Raw genomic sequence first — 18132 nt, 5'->3', positions numbered from 1 at the left:
GAAATTCCACACGAAAATCATTAAATTGCAAATGCAATATCATGCAAAATCCCCACTTTGTCATCCAAATATCCTTCCCTTGTTTGGGATTTTCCATAGCTCCGAGTATGCCTGGATTTTCGAGAGAGAAAAATCAGTGAATTTAAAATGATCTCCTGTACATAGCAGCCTATCCTTCATTTTATATTTTCCCCCAATTTAAAACAAATATGTACAAAAATGATTCGATTTATTATGCATATTATTAAAGCACAGAATCAATGATTATATTGGAGAGACTGTTCTTAGATAGAAATTATAAATAATATCGAGTTGAGTTAGGTCAGTGATGGCGATTTTAGAGCAGTATGTTGAGCTATGAATATTTATAATATTATAAAACTGTACAATGTTTATTAAACTTTGAAAATTTTCGAAAGAAAAACATCGCATCAACACGCAATCGTTAGTTCAAAGCAAATGATTATTTAACCTCAAACTCTTTAAAGTTCAAAATGTCTACTAGAATAGAAAACAAAATCTTCATTGTATGGTGCAGTATAAAAACTGCACCATAGTAGTTTATTTTATTGTTGATGATGATTCCAAAATCATTAATCACAAAATAATAATGACGTTAAGTAAAAATGATAATTTACAAAAGTCGTTTTTAGGTTAGCTATCAAATTTTTTGGTAAATGAATAAAATCATTTATCAATTTAAATATACTCATTGAAAAAATTCAATCAATTTACAAGTAAAATAAATATAATTATGAAACAACTTGAAATTTCAATATAATAATCATTCACAATGTGAAACATTGAGACATTTTTATTATATTTAAATCGACGGGCAATAAATTAAATGAAGTGATTCATGCATGCATGTGAATCATTCAAATAAAATGGTCAAATAAAATGATTGTTGAAAATGAAAAAAAAAATATATATAACAATAAATATTGTGCATAGAGGAGAGAATATATTGAGGGGGGTTTAAAGTGAGAGGCAAGGGTTGAAATTCAAGCCCTTGTATCAGTTGAGTCGGCCATCTTGGTTCCCACGTGACCGTCATCCGGGGAACTATGGTCACGCCACGCCCTGCCTTTAATGATTTCTACCCCCTTTTACCCTCTTTCACCAATCTAATGGTTTCGAATACATTGAGGTACAAAATTTAGTCAATGTGCATACACAATATATGCATGTATAAGTGTATGTGTGAATAAATTTGAAGTTGTAATGTTAAATGATTGGGCTTTTCGATGGTGGCGCTCAATGATATTTCTCTAAATGTGTGAACTAACTTTTCGAGAAGCTCAAGAGTGGGAGGTACAATCATCACAAAGGCATTAAAAAATATGAGAATTTTTCGATTAATGTTTTTTTTTTTTAATTTATACACTACAAAGATGAGTTAAATTAAAATATTTCAAATTTATTAATGATACATTTTTGTAATTTCGTATAGATGAAAAATAAAAAACTTGAAAGCTCAATTGGTTTTGTCAGTGGAATAGAGTACCATTGTATTTGACAGTCTCAAGTTTTGTATCGAATTCAGTTTGAAAATATATAATTTAATTTTGCTTGTCCATTTTTATTATTTGTTAAATTGATTATGCAGATAAATGAATGATTGAATTGATATATCAATTTTCGATTGAAATTTTCATAGGAAATCTAATATTTCTTTGTAATTCAATACAACTTTTTGAAAAGCGCTGATATTTTGAAGTTTTTTTTTTTTAATCAGTTCGGACAATGACTAACGGATTCGAAATATAATATGTTAAATTTATTCCAACCGGCAACAAGCCCAGCAGATATTCAAGAGATTATGGCTGATTGTATATATGTGTAGATTTATAAATGGTTGTGGGTTCGCAATGAAAAACAGTTGGTAGAGGTGCTGTTGGGTATATACAAAATAACCATACGGTATGTTCTATTGCTTTTAAATTGTTTTTTTTTTTTCATACACCCTGACTTGATCTTAAAATCGAAAACATACTAATATTTTATTTTTTACATGTATATATTTTATCATAAAAAAAAAAAGAGAGATAATCTAATTTTTAAACTCTATACATTACTTAAATTTTCATAAAAAAATTTATATTATCTTGACCCGCTCGTTTATAAATTAAAAAGTCTTAAAAAACATATACTTTTTCGTTTACTTTTTAACATTATCTATTAACTAATAATTGTTAACTTTTGTAAGATATTATAGCTTTTTTTTTTTATAGGAACATTTAAGTTCTTCAAAATATTTGAGATTAAAACTTAATTAAAAACTACTTTATCTTTTTTCATATAGAATTTAGATATTATATTTCTGTGCTTAATATAGTGTTATAAAAAATGTTCGACCACTATTGTTAGTAATAATTCTTCATCTCCATTTGACTAGATAATATATAGTAATTTTTTTTCGATGCTTGATGAGTCCTTTTGTAAAATTTTGCCTATTCTCGGCCCTTGTAAGTTTCAAGCTATCACCCTTTTTTTTTTGCTTATATATGAAAAAAAGGGTTGCTAAGCGCAGAATGCATGTATTTTTTACTTCCTGTTGTTGCCTCCCTAACGATTGTTGGGCAACATGAACAGAGGTTATAATGATTCGTTCGCACCGAGCGTATTAAATATAAAAAAAAAAAAAAATCAAAGAAATAATATGAAAAATAATAAAATGCAATATGATCAATAAAATGAATAAAATAATAACGAGTTTACCAAAATTTTTCAAGTTTATTTGAACGGTAAAACAGTGAATATTATTTAGTTGATTTGTGAATTTTTATCATCCTGGTTTTTACCTTTTATTATTATTTTTTTTCACTCAACAAACGGCCATCTTGTTAATTAAATAAATCTTTGATGAACTTTTGTTTTTGCCATCTTATTTTTCCTAATTTATAAAACCATTTTTCTTTTATTTTTTTCTTATTGTAACTTACAAGAAAATAATATTAAATAAATTAAAAGCCAGGATAAAGAAAAAATAATATTAATGAGTTTAGCAAACAGCTTATGTTTTACTGTAAATTTCATGTACAGGAGGAATTATTTGCTTTTTTTTTTTTGAATTTTTTAATTTGTACTATGGTATCAATTATAAATAAAACACATGTATAGGGAAACTGTCAACGTATAAATAGAGCTAAAAACAAATATAAAATTATCGTAAATAACAAAGTAAATTAATTCAATAGAAATAGGAAAAAAAAAAAAATACGTAAACCACCTTATTTTGTGAATAAAAAAATATTAAAATAAATTCAAAAATACAAATTGAATATTAAAATAAATGTCAAAAACATCAATAAAAAAAAATTAATAATTTAACCTCTATTTTAATTTAATTTTCTAATTAACAAAACAATTAAAAAAAAGTTTTTTAAACTGATTAAACATCACTCAAAAAATTAATAAATAAAATATATACAACAATTTAATTAAAACAAAAAAAAAAAAACAAGTCAATATCTAGTTAAAAAAAATAAAATAATTTTAGCATTTGATTGATTATATTTTTATAATAAAAATATCAATATTAAATATTAATAAAGTGAGGCCAATAACACTGTATTTAATAACTAAAATATCCAAGAATAAATTGTCAAATTTTCTCAATAATTTATTTATATACAGGATGTATATAAAATATAAATAAATGACTTTTGTTAAAGATTACTTGGGGAGCAAACAGGTCATTAGATAGAATATCATGAAAGGTAGACAGATAAAGTAACGAGGATAGTTTCTCATCTAGAAAATCATTTTTGCCTCGGACAAGCATAAAAATTAATGTCTCAGAAATGAATTTGTATAGCTAACCACAACACAGACGATAATCATTTTTATGTATACTGTTTTTTTTTATTACTCAATTTACTATTATTTATTAGTTGGACAAACTGTGAATTTTATTATTACTTTTCTTTTTTTATCACAGTGTTATTTAAAATATATATAATTTGTTAAAAATAGAAAATTATATTTACATATTTATTTTGTATGATTCAGTTGAAATTGATTCAAAGTTTTTATAGTCTGTTTACTCTTTACTTTCGTTTAATATCTATAATGATCATTAATGAATAAATTATAGCTGTTGATGATTCTCAATTGACGTTACATTATTGAATAAAATATTTAGAAAAATAAATATGCTAATGCTTTGATAAATTGACTGATCTCTCAATTAAGAAAAAACAAATTTATTTTCTATTTTTTTTTACTCGTAAAATTTAAAAATAATAAATATTCATTTACACTTAAAAGTTATCAAAATTTTATTTTTCATATTAAAAATATTTTTACTACGTTTTTCGATATAAATATTTAAATTATTTAATGTATTTATATAAAAATTATTTAAACTAATTTATCTGTTTACTTTGATAAATGTTTAATATATGTATTTTTAAAAAAATCATATTTAAAATCAATAAAATTATGCTAATTAAAGTTGAAGTTGATGAAAAAAAAAATTGTCAACGAAATATTTTGTTCAGTCATCCTGATGATAATGTTGAATATTTAATTTAAATCTGTTTAAAAGAGTTTTAAAAAAAAAAAAAAAAAAAATTAAAAAAAGGGTGACGACTTGGTGAAGGGATAAAACTGAGTCAGTGATGCTACAGAGACTTAAGAAAGAGACGTAAAAAATAGAGACACAAAACTATGCGAAGTATGAAGAATTCAGGTTGCAAGAGTCGAATAGTTAGCCTTGAGATCATCTTGTGTATTTCCTATACAATTAGCCTTACCAAATACCCTGAGTACTAATTTTATTGATCTATATATACTCTGATATCAAATTGATAAATAAATTATTATTTAAAGATTAATATCGATTAAATTCAATACAATAAATATATTTCAACAATAAAACATTCAACTACTAACTTTTATGCCATAAGAAAAAATAAATTTATCATAAAAAAATATAAATCTCGCAACTTGTTTGACATATATTTGACCTGTCGATTACATTACGAATGAAATAATAAAAAATAAAACATTTAACAATATTATTTTAAATTATAAAAAAAAAATATCTGACGTTATTATTTTACTACAATATGATATACTCTCGTAGTGGGTCAAATGAGCCTTGCATTATTATATACGATGTATTTTTGCTGTGCATTATATCAATGTCACAACTGATAAGATAAGACGAGTCATATAAAAATATATAAAATTGTTAGCACTCTGGTATAACTATGATTTATTTATTCGATTTTTTTTTTCTTTTATAATATAAAGATGAAAAAAATTATATGTGAGCATTTTATTGATTATAAATATATACATAAAAATTTATTTAATTATTTATAATTATATAGCAATGAAAATTAAGTGAATATAAGAGTTGACAAGTCGATATCTTGTATTAAACAGCAAGAAAATAAATATGATGATGAATAATATTCAAATAATTTAACTAACTTTTTGATGAAGATAAATTGCAATTAAAAAATTTTAATGTCGTATGAAATATTGAACCCTAAAACTTCTAAACATAGCACAGACATAACAAATAAATATAAAAAATATAAAACCGTTAAACACACACACAGATAATACTTAATTTTATAACAAGAAAATGATATTTTATTTTTGAAAAAAGGTGAATTTATATTTAACACGTATATATCAATTAATTATTTGATGTTAGAATTACAAAAATATATGAATAATGGAAAAAAAATTATTGTATTTTTTTTGCATAACGAATATATCTAGGAAGAAGCTTGTCGAGGTACAATAGGTACAATAGTTGTAATTCGACATATATAAGAAACTAATAATTATATTTCTCAAGCCTTTCATTATATTACGAATACGACAGTTGTCGAAACAATTGAAGGATAGTCAAGCTTCTAGTTTCAATTCTTTCCCCTTTATTGTATATATAGACTTAAACAAATTCGAGTTGGAGGGTAGGACAACTAGAGCAGAGGGATAGCAAAAAAAAAAAAACAAAGTGTGTGCTTTATTTTTGTGGAAAAAAAAAGTACGTAATGTATGAAAAAAAAAAAAACTGTATAATAGAATATAGCATGTGTAGGCGTGTATAAATATATTGTTAAAAAGGATTAAACATCAAAACTTACAGGGTCTCATTGAAATTAAGGTTTATGTAAAAAAACGAATGAAATAAAAAAAAAAGGTAGAACAAGAATTTCAAGGGCAAACAAATTAAGATTCAAATAAAAAAAAGTCACTGAGCCTCTCGAATAATTATTATTTTCTTTAGCCCTCGATCATATAATCTACATGAAATTTTATCAACTGATTTAATTAGTTTTTTATTTAAATAAAAATAATTTATAAGTTGTAACATTCCATATATTTTTTATTTCGTTTATTTTTTTAGTATATTTAAAAGTGTTATAGTGAGTATACTTTGCTCGATGTATTTTATTATTTCATTTGACCTTTAATTTCATGCTGTTTGTAATATAAAATATATATAAAAAAAGAGAGTAAGTTAAAAGAAAAGGATTCGAGAAATAAAAAGGAATAAAAAAATAAAAAAATAATTGCAGATGGACGAAGACCGTTGAGGCCCACAAGTTTATCGTCTGGCATTTCTTAAAACTCTCGTTCGAGTATTTTGTGAGAATTAATTTTTAAACGGGTAAAATTAGCGAATTAAAAGTGGAATAAAATTGGCAAAGAAGGAGAAAGTAAAGATAAAGAAGGTGGAGAATTTTTAGATAAAGTTAGGTCAAGAAATTTTATAACAAATGTGTTAACTAGACAAAAATAACTTCTAATATTTTTTTCATTATTTAGAGAATTGATTGAATGCTTATATTTTATTGTCTACAAGTATTTATTTTATTTTGTATGGACAAGGGCTTCCGGTAAGGAATGTATGTTTTATGGCAATTTGGATAAAATTTTTTATCACAAAGTTCTATTTGTTATTCTCAGTGTGCTACAATAATTAGTACAAACAAAAAAAACAATTAAACTATAATATATTAACAAACGAAATAAAAATAACATGATAAAATGAAAAAAAAATCAAATAAATCTTATATGCTAACATTTTTTTTTTTTTGTGTAATAAAACATCTAATGGAGTGGACAAATGAGGTTGGAATTAAGTAGAAACAACCCTTAATTTTTATTCATGCACCGGTGAAATTGTAATTTTTCTCGTTATTCATAGAGAGCCAAAAGCTTAAAATTGTCCAGTCAATTTTGCTGAGAATACGTGACGATTTTTACAAGTGCGAATCACTTCAAAGAAATAAAATAGGAATAATATATTTTTTTTGAAAACAATGATATTATTTTAAAATTAATTAAAGTAAATATCTATATAAAATTCAAGTCACAATAATATTATTCAAAAAAAAAACAACAACATTTCAATGCATAAGATATTATTTCAATGGAAAAAAAAAAAAACTATAATACCATTGTTTTTAAAAATTAAGGGACACAGCCGAAATTACTATTAAAATATTTAAAAAAAAAAAAATTTTATCTTCACTCGTTGATTAATTTTGTTTTGAATTTTGTATATATATAATATAAATAATTAATTAAACACATTGATTTTTTCATGCTTCTACTAAATTTAAAAAAATATGAAAAAACTTTTCCAGTTTATTTGATATATACAACAAAAAATAAATAAATAAAATAAAATAAAAACAAAAAATATATGATGAATGTAAATTTCAAAATTCAAAACAAGACATTAATTCATATCGCGCATAAAAAACACGTTTTAAAATCTACAATAAATTGGTTAAATTCAAAAATGTTGTATTCACCAATTTGGAGATTTGAATTATCAGCATCTTTCTTGACAGAGTGGGAAGCGTTCCTCCACGCCACCTCGTGGAAGCGTTCCGAAAACCGTTTATGGTACCACGGGTGGCTACCGCCGATTAGATTTTCGTCTGAAAATCGAATTTTTAATATGAAGAATAATCTTTGGTAGCCCCCGGCCAGTTATAATACATTGTGAAACAAGGAAGAAAATTAATTTTTCTTCCAAGTTGCACACGATTTTTTTATTTTTTTTTCTACATGCACGGAAAATTCTAATTTTTTTTCTTATCGTATAGCCGCCATTTGTTAAAACAAAAAGAAAAAAAAGGTTATGTTGCAAATAATATTGTGATCATTACAATTAATTTAAACTACAATATTTTTTTTTTTTAATATCAATTATCATTTTTACATTATTTGCAGTATAATTTTCTCTTTTTTTTCTTTTTTTACACATGCAAGAAAATTACTATCATTGTAACCAGTATTACATTCCCGCAATTAACACACGTATTTATAAAATAGTGTTGCCACTATACGATGCAACATGCCAATTAATATTAATATTATTTTCTATTTTTAATACTAATTTCAAATTATAATAAATTATTTTGGTAATCTAATATTAATATAATATCGTTGCACTAAAAATAAATCAGTCTTTAAATATTTATTTGACCATAATGTTTTTGTTTTTATTTTTTTACGTCATTTAAACGACAAAATAAAAATAATTTTACTTCACAAAAGAATAGACAAATCATTTGCCAAAGAATTTTCAAATAAACGCTTTATTTATTAAAGAAAAACAAAAAAAAATTCAAAAATGTTTCATACGTTTATTTATATTTTTAGTGCGACGATATATACAATAAGTTTTTGTTTAGTAAAAAATAAATGTTCTCTTTAAAATAATTTATTATAATTTTATTTTTATATATTTTTATTTATATACTAATTTTTGAAATCATCATCATAGCAACACTATTTTTTATCTTGTCTTTTGCCGCAACTAATAATAAAAATAATTACAAATTTATGCAAGTGTTTTTATTTTATCTAAAATCAATTTCAATTGGATATAGCGAAAATTTTTTTAATGCCAAGAGGGTTTGAGCGGCATGAGTTTGACCGATCTTCAGGAAAAATTGATCAAGAGAACTAATCCATTCCGGGTGATTACCTTCATATTCTAATGAAATTCTTTCGAAACGTCTCTAGCATTTACTGCCCACCCTGATTGTTTTTTCTTTTAAATTTCTTTTTTTCTTTTACTTTTTAATACAATTTTCTGGCAAACAAATTCATTGATTTTGTTTAGATAGTTTAGGGCTTTTATTATTTTAAAAAAATAAGATACAATTTCATATAAAAAAAATAATAAGACTAATGAAAGTGAGTAATTTTCTTTTTTAAATGTATATAAAATTATATGTTACAGGTTGCATATTGAAGACCCAAGAGAAAGCAAGGTGAAGCCAAAATTTTTGTATAATTATATGTCGTAGGCCAAAAGCCAAATCCGACAAAGGACTGATGGCCTAAGCATTTGGCCAACAGCCAGTCAATAAAAAAATTTTCATAGATGTATTTTTTTCAAAATGCCCAACCATGTCAGGTAATCAAAATTAAACTAAATTTTCCAAACATCTTAAAATTACATTGTAAACATTTTTTGCAAATTAATTTATATATTATTATTACTATTATTATTATATGCAATTTGAATATATATTTTTTAGTTTTAAAAATTTGCTTTAACAATTTAATCTGCTATCGAGTTAAATAAACTTGATGTTGGGCTCAAAGTTTACAGAAAAAAAAAAAAATTGTAGGTTTAAAAACAAAAATTTTTATAACGAGACTTTTTTTTTTTTTTTTTTCAACATAAAAACTCCGTATTAACAATCAAAACTTTTTGTGGATGAAAATAAAAAAATAAAATAAATATGACCAAAAATAAAATGTGTACATGCGCGTAAATCGAGTTGTGCAATTTAAATATTTTTTTAAGAAAACATACAAAGTTACATTATTTTAATATATAAGAGTAAAATAATTTTTTTTTTTTTTTAAATTTTTTAAACCCTCGACTGCCAAAAAAGTTATTTAAAAAGATTAAAATATAATAAACCTTTTTTTCATTTCTACACTGTTATATATGTGGATAAAAAAAAAAAAAAAGTTTTAAATAAATTTTAGTTTGAGCCAAAAGAAGGGTCAATCTTTGACGAAATTCACTACATGGCATGTTATCAATCGGTATTGCACCCTACCAATTTTGTAGGGCACCCTATTTCTCATCACCCGACTGAAATGCCTGTATAATGGAAAAAAAAAAAAATATTCATCTTTCTCTCAGAAGAAAAAAAAACTTTTCTGGCAGTCAAATGTTTTCAAAACACTGCTTGAAAATAAATATAAAATAATAATAAGTCTAATATCTTAAAAAATCAATTTTGAATTTATTTCAGACTTGGAATTTCCTTGGTTTTTTTTTTGTCGAAAATTTCTCACATTTGATAAGGGTTGTTTGTTATTTTTTTTTCATAACTATCTAATTCATGTTTTTATTACTGATAAAATCAACTCTGAATATTTTTTTAAATAATTAATTACGACCCCATGTATAAAAATAGCAAATTTATTTATATTTAAATGAGTATACATAATTAGCTGTTTAATCAAATCAAGTATAACAGTCAAAGTAAAATTATTTTGCAATTAAAATTTTATCATTATCCCCAGATTGATATTCAGGTAAATTTTTTAAGGTCAAGAATAACGAAATTGCGCGAAATTATAATGACTAAATTAGGTGAAAATAATTGGATAACTGTAAAGAGAAAAAAAAAAAAAAAAAAAATTGAATAAACTTACCCGTATGAAGCCTGGTGTGTTGTTGTACATGACTGAGCTGCTTGAACCTTCGATCACAGTAGCTACATTTATAGGGTTTTTCACCAGTATGAACTCTGATATGTTGTACAAGTTGATGATTACTTGAAAATGATTTTAAACATTGTTGACATTGATGTGGTTTGACCTCGTTGCCAGTTATCATACCGCCTGGACCAACACCAACTCCAAGACCAGATAAACCACCTGGTACACCTGGTCTACTTCCAAGACCACCAGGTCCCAAATCCCTCGCATGCATTGCACTCTGCATAGCGCTCTTATGCATGAAAATCTGCGAGAAGAACTGTTAGGGTTAGTTGGTATGCTGAACTTACTGCTGACATAAGCGTAATATTATTGACTTGGTCATACATTTTTTTTTTTTTTCTTTTTCTTTTTTCTCATGTGTACATTTAGGAAAGTGTATTATTAATTTTTTTTTTTTTCGTGTAAAACAACTCGACGATTAATACGAAAATTTTTAAATATTAAAACAATTTTCAAAGATTTATGAAATTAATTTTTTCACTTGTCAGGTTTATTCACACTTGACAATGAATAAATTATTTTTAAAAATAATTAAAAGAGATAAAAAAAATATAGTATAAATATTTAAAAGTTGTGCAGGTATATTCATACGTCTTTCATCGACTTAAATGAAATGAAATGAAAAAAAAGCCTAGCTAAAAATTGCAATAATATTCTTGTCAGAAAAAAAAAATGATAAAATAAAGGAAAAAGATACAAAAAAAAATCTGCCATCTCAGAGAGTGGTAGCTAAAATAAATTTGAAATGTAACTGAAGGAGGTAAAGAAAATTAGGGAAAAAAAAAACAGAATTGCTGTTGGAATTAAAAGAAAGTAGATGGAGGAATCATATTAAAATATGTTAAAACTGTGATTAAAATCTTTTTCTCTTTTACACTCTTACTGTTTTTTACAGTTCATCTTTTTCTTTCTACAAAAACTTTTAAGAATCTCGTGCTTTTCTTAAGCTCGCAAATCGTAGATGGTCAGACGGATTGTAAAAGCAAAAATAAAAAAAATAAAAATAAAAAAAGAGCAAAAAAAAAATTAAGAAAAAAAGTAGGTAGGGAATTAAAATTGTCACGGAGTAAAATTCTCAAGTTTTCATTTATTATTATCATCATTATTATTATTTTTAAAACCATGAAAAAATAAAAAAAAAAATGATTCATTAAATTAGAATTAAAGACTATACGCATGCTTGCATTTCAAACTTTTTTTTCATGATATTATATATTTCTTGTGGGAGAGCTCAAAACAAAGGGTTCAAAAAATTTGGTGATGTCCATATCACTAAGTACACTCGCACTGAGCATTAATCACATTTTTATCTTTTTACCGTCGGAAAATTGCCTTCGCCTTGAATTTCTTTTTTTTTCATCTTCTTCTTATTTTTTTTAATTTATTACCGGCGACAGTAGGAGCATGAGCAAATATAAAAAAAAAAAAACACAAAAAAAAACATAATAATAATTTTTAAAATAGCAAAAAAAAAAATAGAATGAACTAAAAGAGACATCATGAAACGGAAACATGAGGACTTTAATGTCCTTAGCTACAGTGGGTGGATAGGGAAAAAGTGGGGGATGTAAGATATATGGTGCCGGATTGAATTTTAAATAGAAAAACTTAAAATTTCCGGGATACATATCTTTGAGAGTACTGAATTACTAAAAAGCTAGATCATAAGCAATCCTTTTTCGTTAGTCATTTAGTTTACCTACCAAAAACCCTCACAGACAGTCTACAGTTGCCCCTTTTTTTTTTGCACTCTTTTATAACCCTTTATATTTCTTTTGAATCTATTTTTTGTGCTTCTTGACAGAATAACTTCCCACAACATTATTACACAACTCGTTTGCTTGAGATATATATACGAAGTTTGTATTCATTACCTCATCACCTGCTTGCCATATGCTTGTAGCAAAGCTCAAAACGGATAAAGGTACAGAGAAGAAAATAAGAATAAAATACACAGATACCCAAACGGCTGTTTCAAATATTACTATCTTTATATATGGTGTAATTTACGTCAATTTAAACACTTAAAATATTGTTTATTTTTATTTTATTTGACCTAGAAATCACCCTTCAATATTATCATCACTATGTCTTTACTTACCCAAAAAAAAAAAAATTAAATAGAATATTATTTAAAGCTTAACTAGTACACTAAGCTTGAAAATAATTTATTTTTTTTTTCTTTATTAATTAACATTACAAAATGTCAACTAAATAATTTTGATAAAATCAGTAATTTCTTTGTATTTTTTTTTAAATTACTTTTTAATTTATTTCAAGAAATTTCAAAGAAAAAATAAATTAATTTTCATATTCAAATGTAAATATAAACATGAAAAAAAGGATTTAATATTTTTTATATGCGATCATAAAAAAAGTCAACTGACAAGGGTAGTTAAAATTCTGAGAAATTTCAGGGTCAAATAAAAAATCATATAGAGTACAAGGGTTAGGATTTTAATTGTCGCAATTGACGTGGGATGCCTCATATATATATTTTTTATTTTTTAAAAAAATTGTGGAGTACGATACTGACTCATAAAAAAAAAAAAAAAAAAAAACACGTGACACATTACTTACAGTGTTTATTCCACCTACGCTTTGCTTGTGCCACCCATATGGTTTAGAACTGGTCAAGCAATGAAGGGGATACTTTGTGCTGCTTTATTTTACTTGAATATATATACATAAATATGTTATATATGTGGTCTAAACTTTGAATTAATAGTATGGCAAAATAAGGAAATAAATATCATGTAAAACAATCATAATAAACAGCGTCAATAAGAATGCTATTATTCATTTAAATTTTTTCTTTTTTTTCTCATGACATTTTTTGGTTAAACAACTCGTCATTCATTCATGAATTTTATTTTTTTAACTCAGTTTTATTTACACATAAATTTTTGAAATTTATATAAAAAGAATGAATGGATTTGTTTTAAAAGTTGATGATATTTTGTGAATGACTTGAATAGATAAAAAAAAAATATACCTGGCTTGGTAACCGATGAGAATGTTGGTAAAGTGGTGGAACGTATAGAGACTGGGTGGCATGATCATTTGGATAGGGAACAGTGGCACGTGGACGATGTTGGATTTGTGGTGGTGGTGGAAGATTACCAAGAGATGGTGGTGTCCACCGAGAATCTAAACCTAAAGCTCCAAGATTTTCACTTTCCACATCCATATTTAAAAATAACATTCATCGATATTTAAAATTATATTTTCACTATTTCAATTGCAGCATCAATTTATTTATGCAGTAGAAAAAATTTTTTTTTACGCAGTAAAATAATCTCACTATATTTTTTTATATGTCATAAATTATTATCACAATAATTTTTTTATTCTTTTTCAATTAAAAAAAAACATTTAAACTTTTAAAATAAAACGAAATAAAATTTTAATTTCATTGAAACATCCCACTGTTTTATTTACACAATAGAAAAAAAAAAATAAATAATTTTTATATCTATATAGAGTTACTGAAGACGAACCGTAAAGAACTAAAACAGACAATCATTATTGCCTAGAAGTAGAGAAGGGCAATAGATTAAAAAGCGGAGAAGTTTTAAGTATAAAAAAAATAAAAAATAGAATAAGTAAATAAAATATGGTTGTCAAGTGAATATTTAAGTGGAAGGAGTAAACAGACAGACAAGAGTCCCCCTGAACCAAGATAAGACAGTTTTATATAAAAAAATAAAAAAAAAAAATCCGTTTAACCAGTGATATCGGTTGCAATAACATTGGTGATTTATATGTATCGGTCCAATCAATAATAGTGGTAATGCTATACACAATTGTCCAATCATAAACATTCACATGAGATCTATTTTTTTTTTTTTTTACTATATATACTTGATACTAGTTTACTATCTTTTGCAGAAACTTGACCAATAATGATAATTTTTTAATTTTTTATTTTATGTGTATATTCAATAAATAATCGTGTCTTTGTACTTATTAAAATGTATAATATATGGATTAATTACACACACTCATGACAAACACATTGATTAACCGGAAGCGAGTTCATAAAAATTAAAATAACAAAAAATTTTCCAGATATCTATAAAAAGATTTTTACATATTATTATTATTGTTAGTTTTTTTTTTTAAATTTCATATACACTGATGGTAAAAATTGATGCTGTTTAGATTTATAAAAAATAACTGAATTGATGCTTTGGGATAATTTTTCACAGTATTACCTTTCAAAAAAAAAATTAAGAAAACAATTTTTTTATTGTCCCGATTTTTTTTTGCAACAATTACGTATATGACACTTTTTTTTTTTTTTTGAGAAAAATAATTTTAGAATACACACCGATTTAGAAAAAAAAATTAAAACTAATCTGGCTTTTAAGACGTATATAAAGCTTCTGTTTCTATATATGCAATTTTTAAGTTTCAAAACAGTTATTCTTTATGTAATCATTTATTTGCTTGCACAACTATATGGAACGAAGTTCAAAAAAAAAAAAAAAAAAAACTAATATACGCAAACTAAAAAATTTCCACTGCTTTTTAAAATTGTTAATAGAATAATGAACTGATTTTTTTTGTCATAAAAAATAGCATAGATACACTGGGTATCAAAGGTGACAGCATTTTTTAGATTTAATAGATACAAAAGTAGATTTTTTTTTTTCCAACAAGCGACGATTAGTTTTTTCATGTCATAAAAAGAATAAATTTGACTTAATATAATGTATAACCGAGCATTGTTTTTTCGGCGTTGAGAAATTTTCATTGACTGTGTAGATTTTTCTTTGAAAGATAGCAGCCTATATTTTTTTAACAAAGCACATGAGCGCTTAAATGGAAAAACTACAAACTAACTTATAATGACTCAATTATGGCGCGCAGTTAAATTATTTACTCATAAAATTATATATTATAATCTCAACATTGACTCATCGATAATTTGTTAGTTACTAAAAATTTTACAAGCAAAAAAAATGATGTCAATTTATTTTTAAATAACTTCTAAAAGCTATTTATTCATTTTTTTTCTAGATTTAATTCCTACAGCTTTTTCAAGCAGTTATATATAAATTTGAAAAAATTTTCTCAAAAGAAAATATGTAGATAGATCAAACTACAATAATTTAGTTTAAAAATAACTCTCACAATTTTTGGCTCACGTCATGCAAGCATCGTCACGCAATCTTGTATTATATACACATAAAATACACATTGCTATAGTTGAGAGATAATTTTATCGATTGAAAATTTTCATAATCTTTTCAAAATACCAAAAATAAAATCTATTTTTTTTTTTTTTTTTTCATTAATTTATAATTCAAAAAAATCAAATAAAAGAAAAATATTTATACAAGCGGTATAAATTTAAGAGCCAGTAAAAAAAATCCGTGTGATTATTGGTAAAAAAATAAATGAAAAAAACAAAAAAAAAAACTGATCGGCATCAGTGATCTTTAATTCATTTCAATGATGCCAAAGCGTGACTGACTATACACCGTGGATATATACGAGCACAAGAAACTAACAAGAGTTCTCTGGGGAATGTAGAGTCGCGACGTGGTTGCCATCACCGCTTGCGTCGTTGTAGAGTGTTGTCGGAGGTCAGGTTCAAAATGTATATATTCTTCCTAACCACGTTGTGCTTTACCAGACGCACAAAAGTCACGCATTCAACAAACAGTCTTTCAAGAGAGACGTTTATATAAAATTTACGATAAATTTATTGAAAATTGAATTTTATATTTTATTTTTATTCTCAAATTTCATAAATATATATATGATCTTTATAATTACACTGCATTAAATTTCTTTTTATTATTATCTCTGCTAAATTGTTAAAGAAAAAATTTAATAATTAAACATAGTAGTAAGTGATTTGATGGCATGGGTTATAAAAACTTTTGTCTTTGAAAACCTTGACTTTGTCTCTTGCTCTCTCATGTTGTCGTTTTTTATGTAAATTAACAATATATATAGGATCACGAAAGATATATACACACACATATAAATGTGACTATATAAATATTTTAAAACTTAAATATATTTGATATTTGTAATTGCGAATATAACCTGGTGTGCGCGCGAGAATATATGCGTGATCTTCTGACGATTCAACCGGCAAAATCAAGTTGGAGTAGGTCGTGACTCCCAGAGTGGAAGTAGATATATATATATATAAAGATAAATACATATATATATATTTAGAAGCAGTATATAACATATGCTGCAATTGTCATATTATTGTCATCAAGCTGTTTTTTTTATGTTTATTATTTTTTCCCTTGGCGATATTTTATGTAACAATATATAACTAATCTCTACTATAAAATAATTTGCCTATACAATATTTAACTATCATAGAATTATAAAAAATTGAATAATTTTTCTTTGGAAAATAATTAAAGTTCAATAAATGATAAATATATGAAAAAAATTATTACAAGATAAAGTTTCAATTTCAAAAAATGTTTGTGCTTGAAGGAGCACGTCGTCCTCGTTATAGAATATATCAAAGACAAAATTTTCAAAAAGAAAAATATAAATAAATTAATAAATTGATTAATGATAATATATTGAATTTTTATTTTTTTATTTTTATCAAAGATAAAAGATTAATGGAAAAAACGTAGATAAAAAAATATAAAATTTAATATTTTTCTTTCAATTTTTTTTTTTCTAGCTTACCTTTATAAATACAGTGTTTGTTTTTTTTCTGTTTATTTAATTTTTTTATTTATTATTTTAAATCCTACACAATAATGTTTTAGACTTAGTGGTGCAGTAAAAAATCACAATATATGGCACACTTTTGTAGTTCATTATTTACACTAATGTTATTTTTCCAAAGACTATAGGAAAATGTTTATATTAATATAAAAATGTTTTTATTAATTATTTTTTATTCATTAATCTCACACTGTATTATCTTTTCCGGCTTATTTTGCGGTTAGACAACAATTTAAAGTCACTGTTTATGTGTATGGGTATATATACACTGGCCACGAGTGTCACTTTGTTACGTTGGTCACTCGACTTGTCAATTCATGATTCTAGCCTTACCTTAGACGTGAAAATTAATTTGAAAAAAATTTAAAAATTTTAAAAAGCAATACTTTAATAATAATGTGTCACTAAAAGCGCACCAGTTAATAACTTAATGAAATAAAAAAATTTAAAAAAAAAACCACAAAACTTTGTCTTGATAATATATTATTTGTAAAAAAAGAAAAAAAATATAAAAATAATATTTGAAATTGATTAATAATCAAATTATTAATTAAAAAAAATTGTTAAATAATGAAAAAAATAAATAAATAAATAATTAAATAATAATTACGAGTAAAATTTGGCGAAAAAAAAATTGCGCGTTGATGTGATCGTAGTAAGAGAAAAAAG

At 24.6% G+C, this 18132-nt stretch overlaps 1 protein-coding gene across 15 annotated transcripts in view; it reads right to left on the bottom strand.

Annotated features, from left to right (window-relative positions):
• The window catches only part of LOC122852059 (zinc finger protein 853-like), a 44946-nt gene that overhangs the window by 15615 nt on the left and 11199 nt on the right, over window positions 1-18132 (bottom strand). For 8 of the 15 annotated variants that reach the window (XM_044151689.1, XM_044151628.1, XM_044151645.1 and 5 more), the window contains 2 exons: window positions 10675-10999; window positions 7794-7922 (listed from right to left, as the gene is read on the bottom strand). In XM_044151689.1, the coding sequence (XP_044007624.1) occupies window positions 7794-7922; window positions 10675-10999 (454 nt within the window). The remainder of the gene's footprint in view (window positions 1-7793; window positions 7923-10674; window positions 11000-18132) is intronic. The other 7 variants (XM_044151748.1, XM_044151716.1, XM_044151740.1 and 4 more) reach the window with 3 other exon arrangements.

Source organism: Aphidius gifuensis, linkage group LG1, assembly GCF_014905175.1.
Source record: "Aphidius gifuensis isolate YNYX2018 linkage group LG1, ASM1490517v1, whole genome shotgun sequence".
Lineage (NCBI taxonomy): Eukaryota > Metazoa > Arthropoda > Insecta > Hymenoptera > Braconidae > Aphidius > Aphidius gifuensis.
This window is presented reverse-complemented; position numbering and strand designations above follow the sequence as displayed.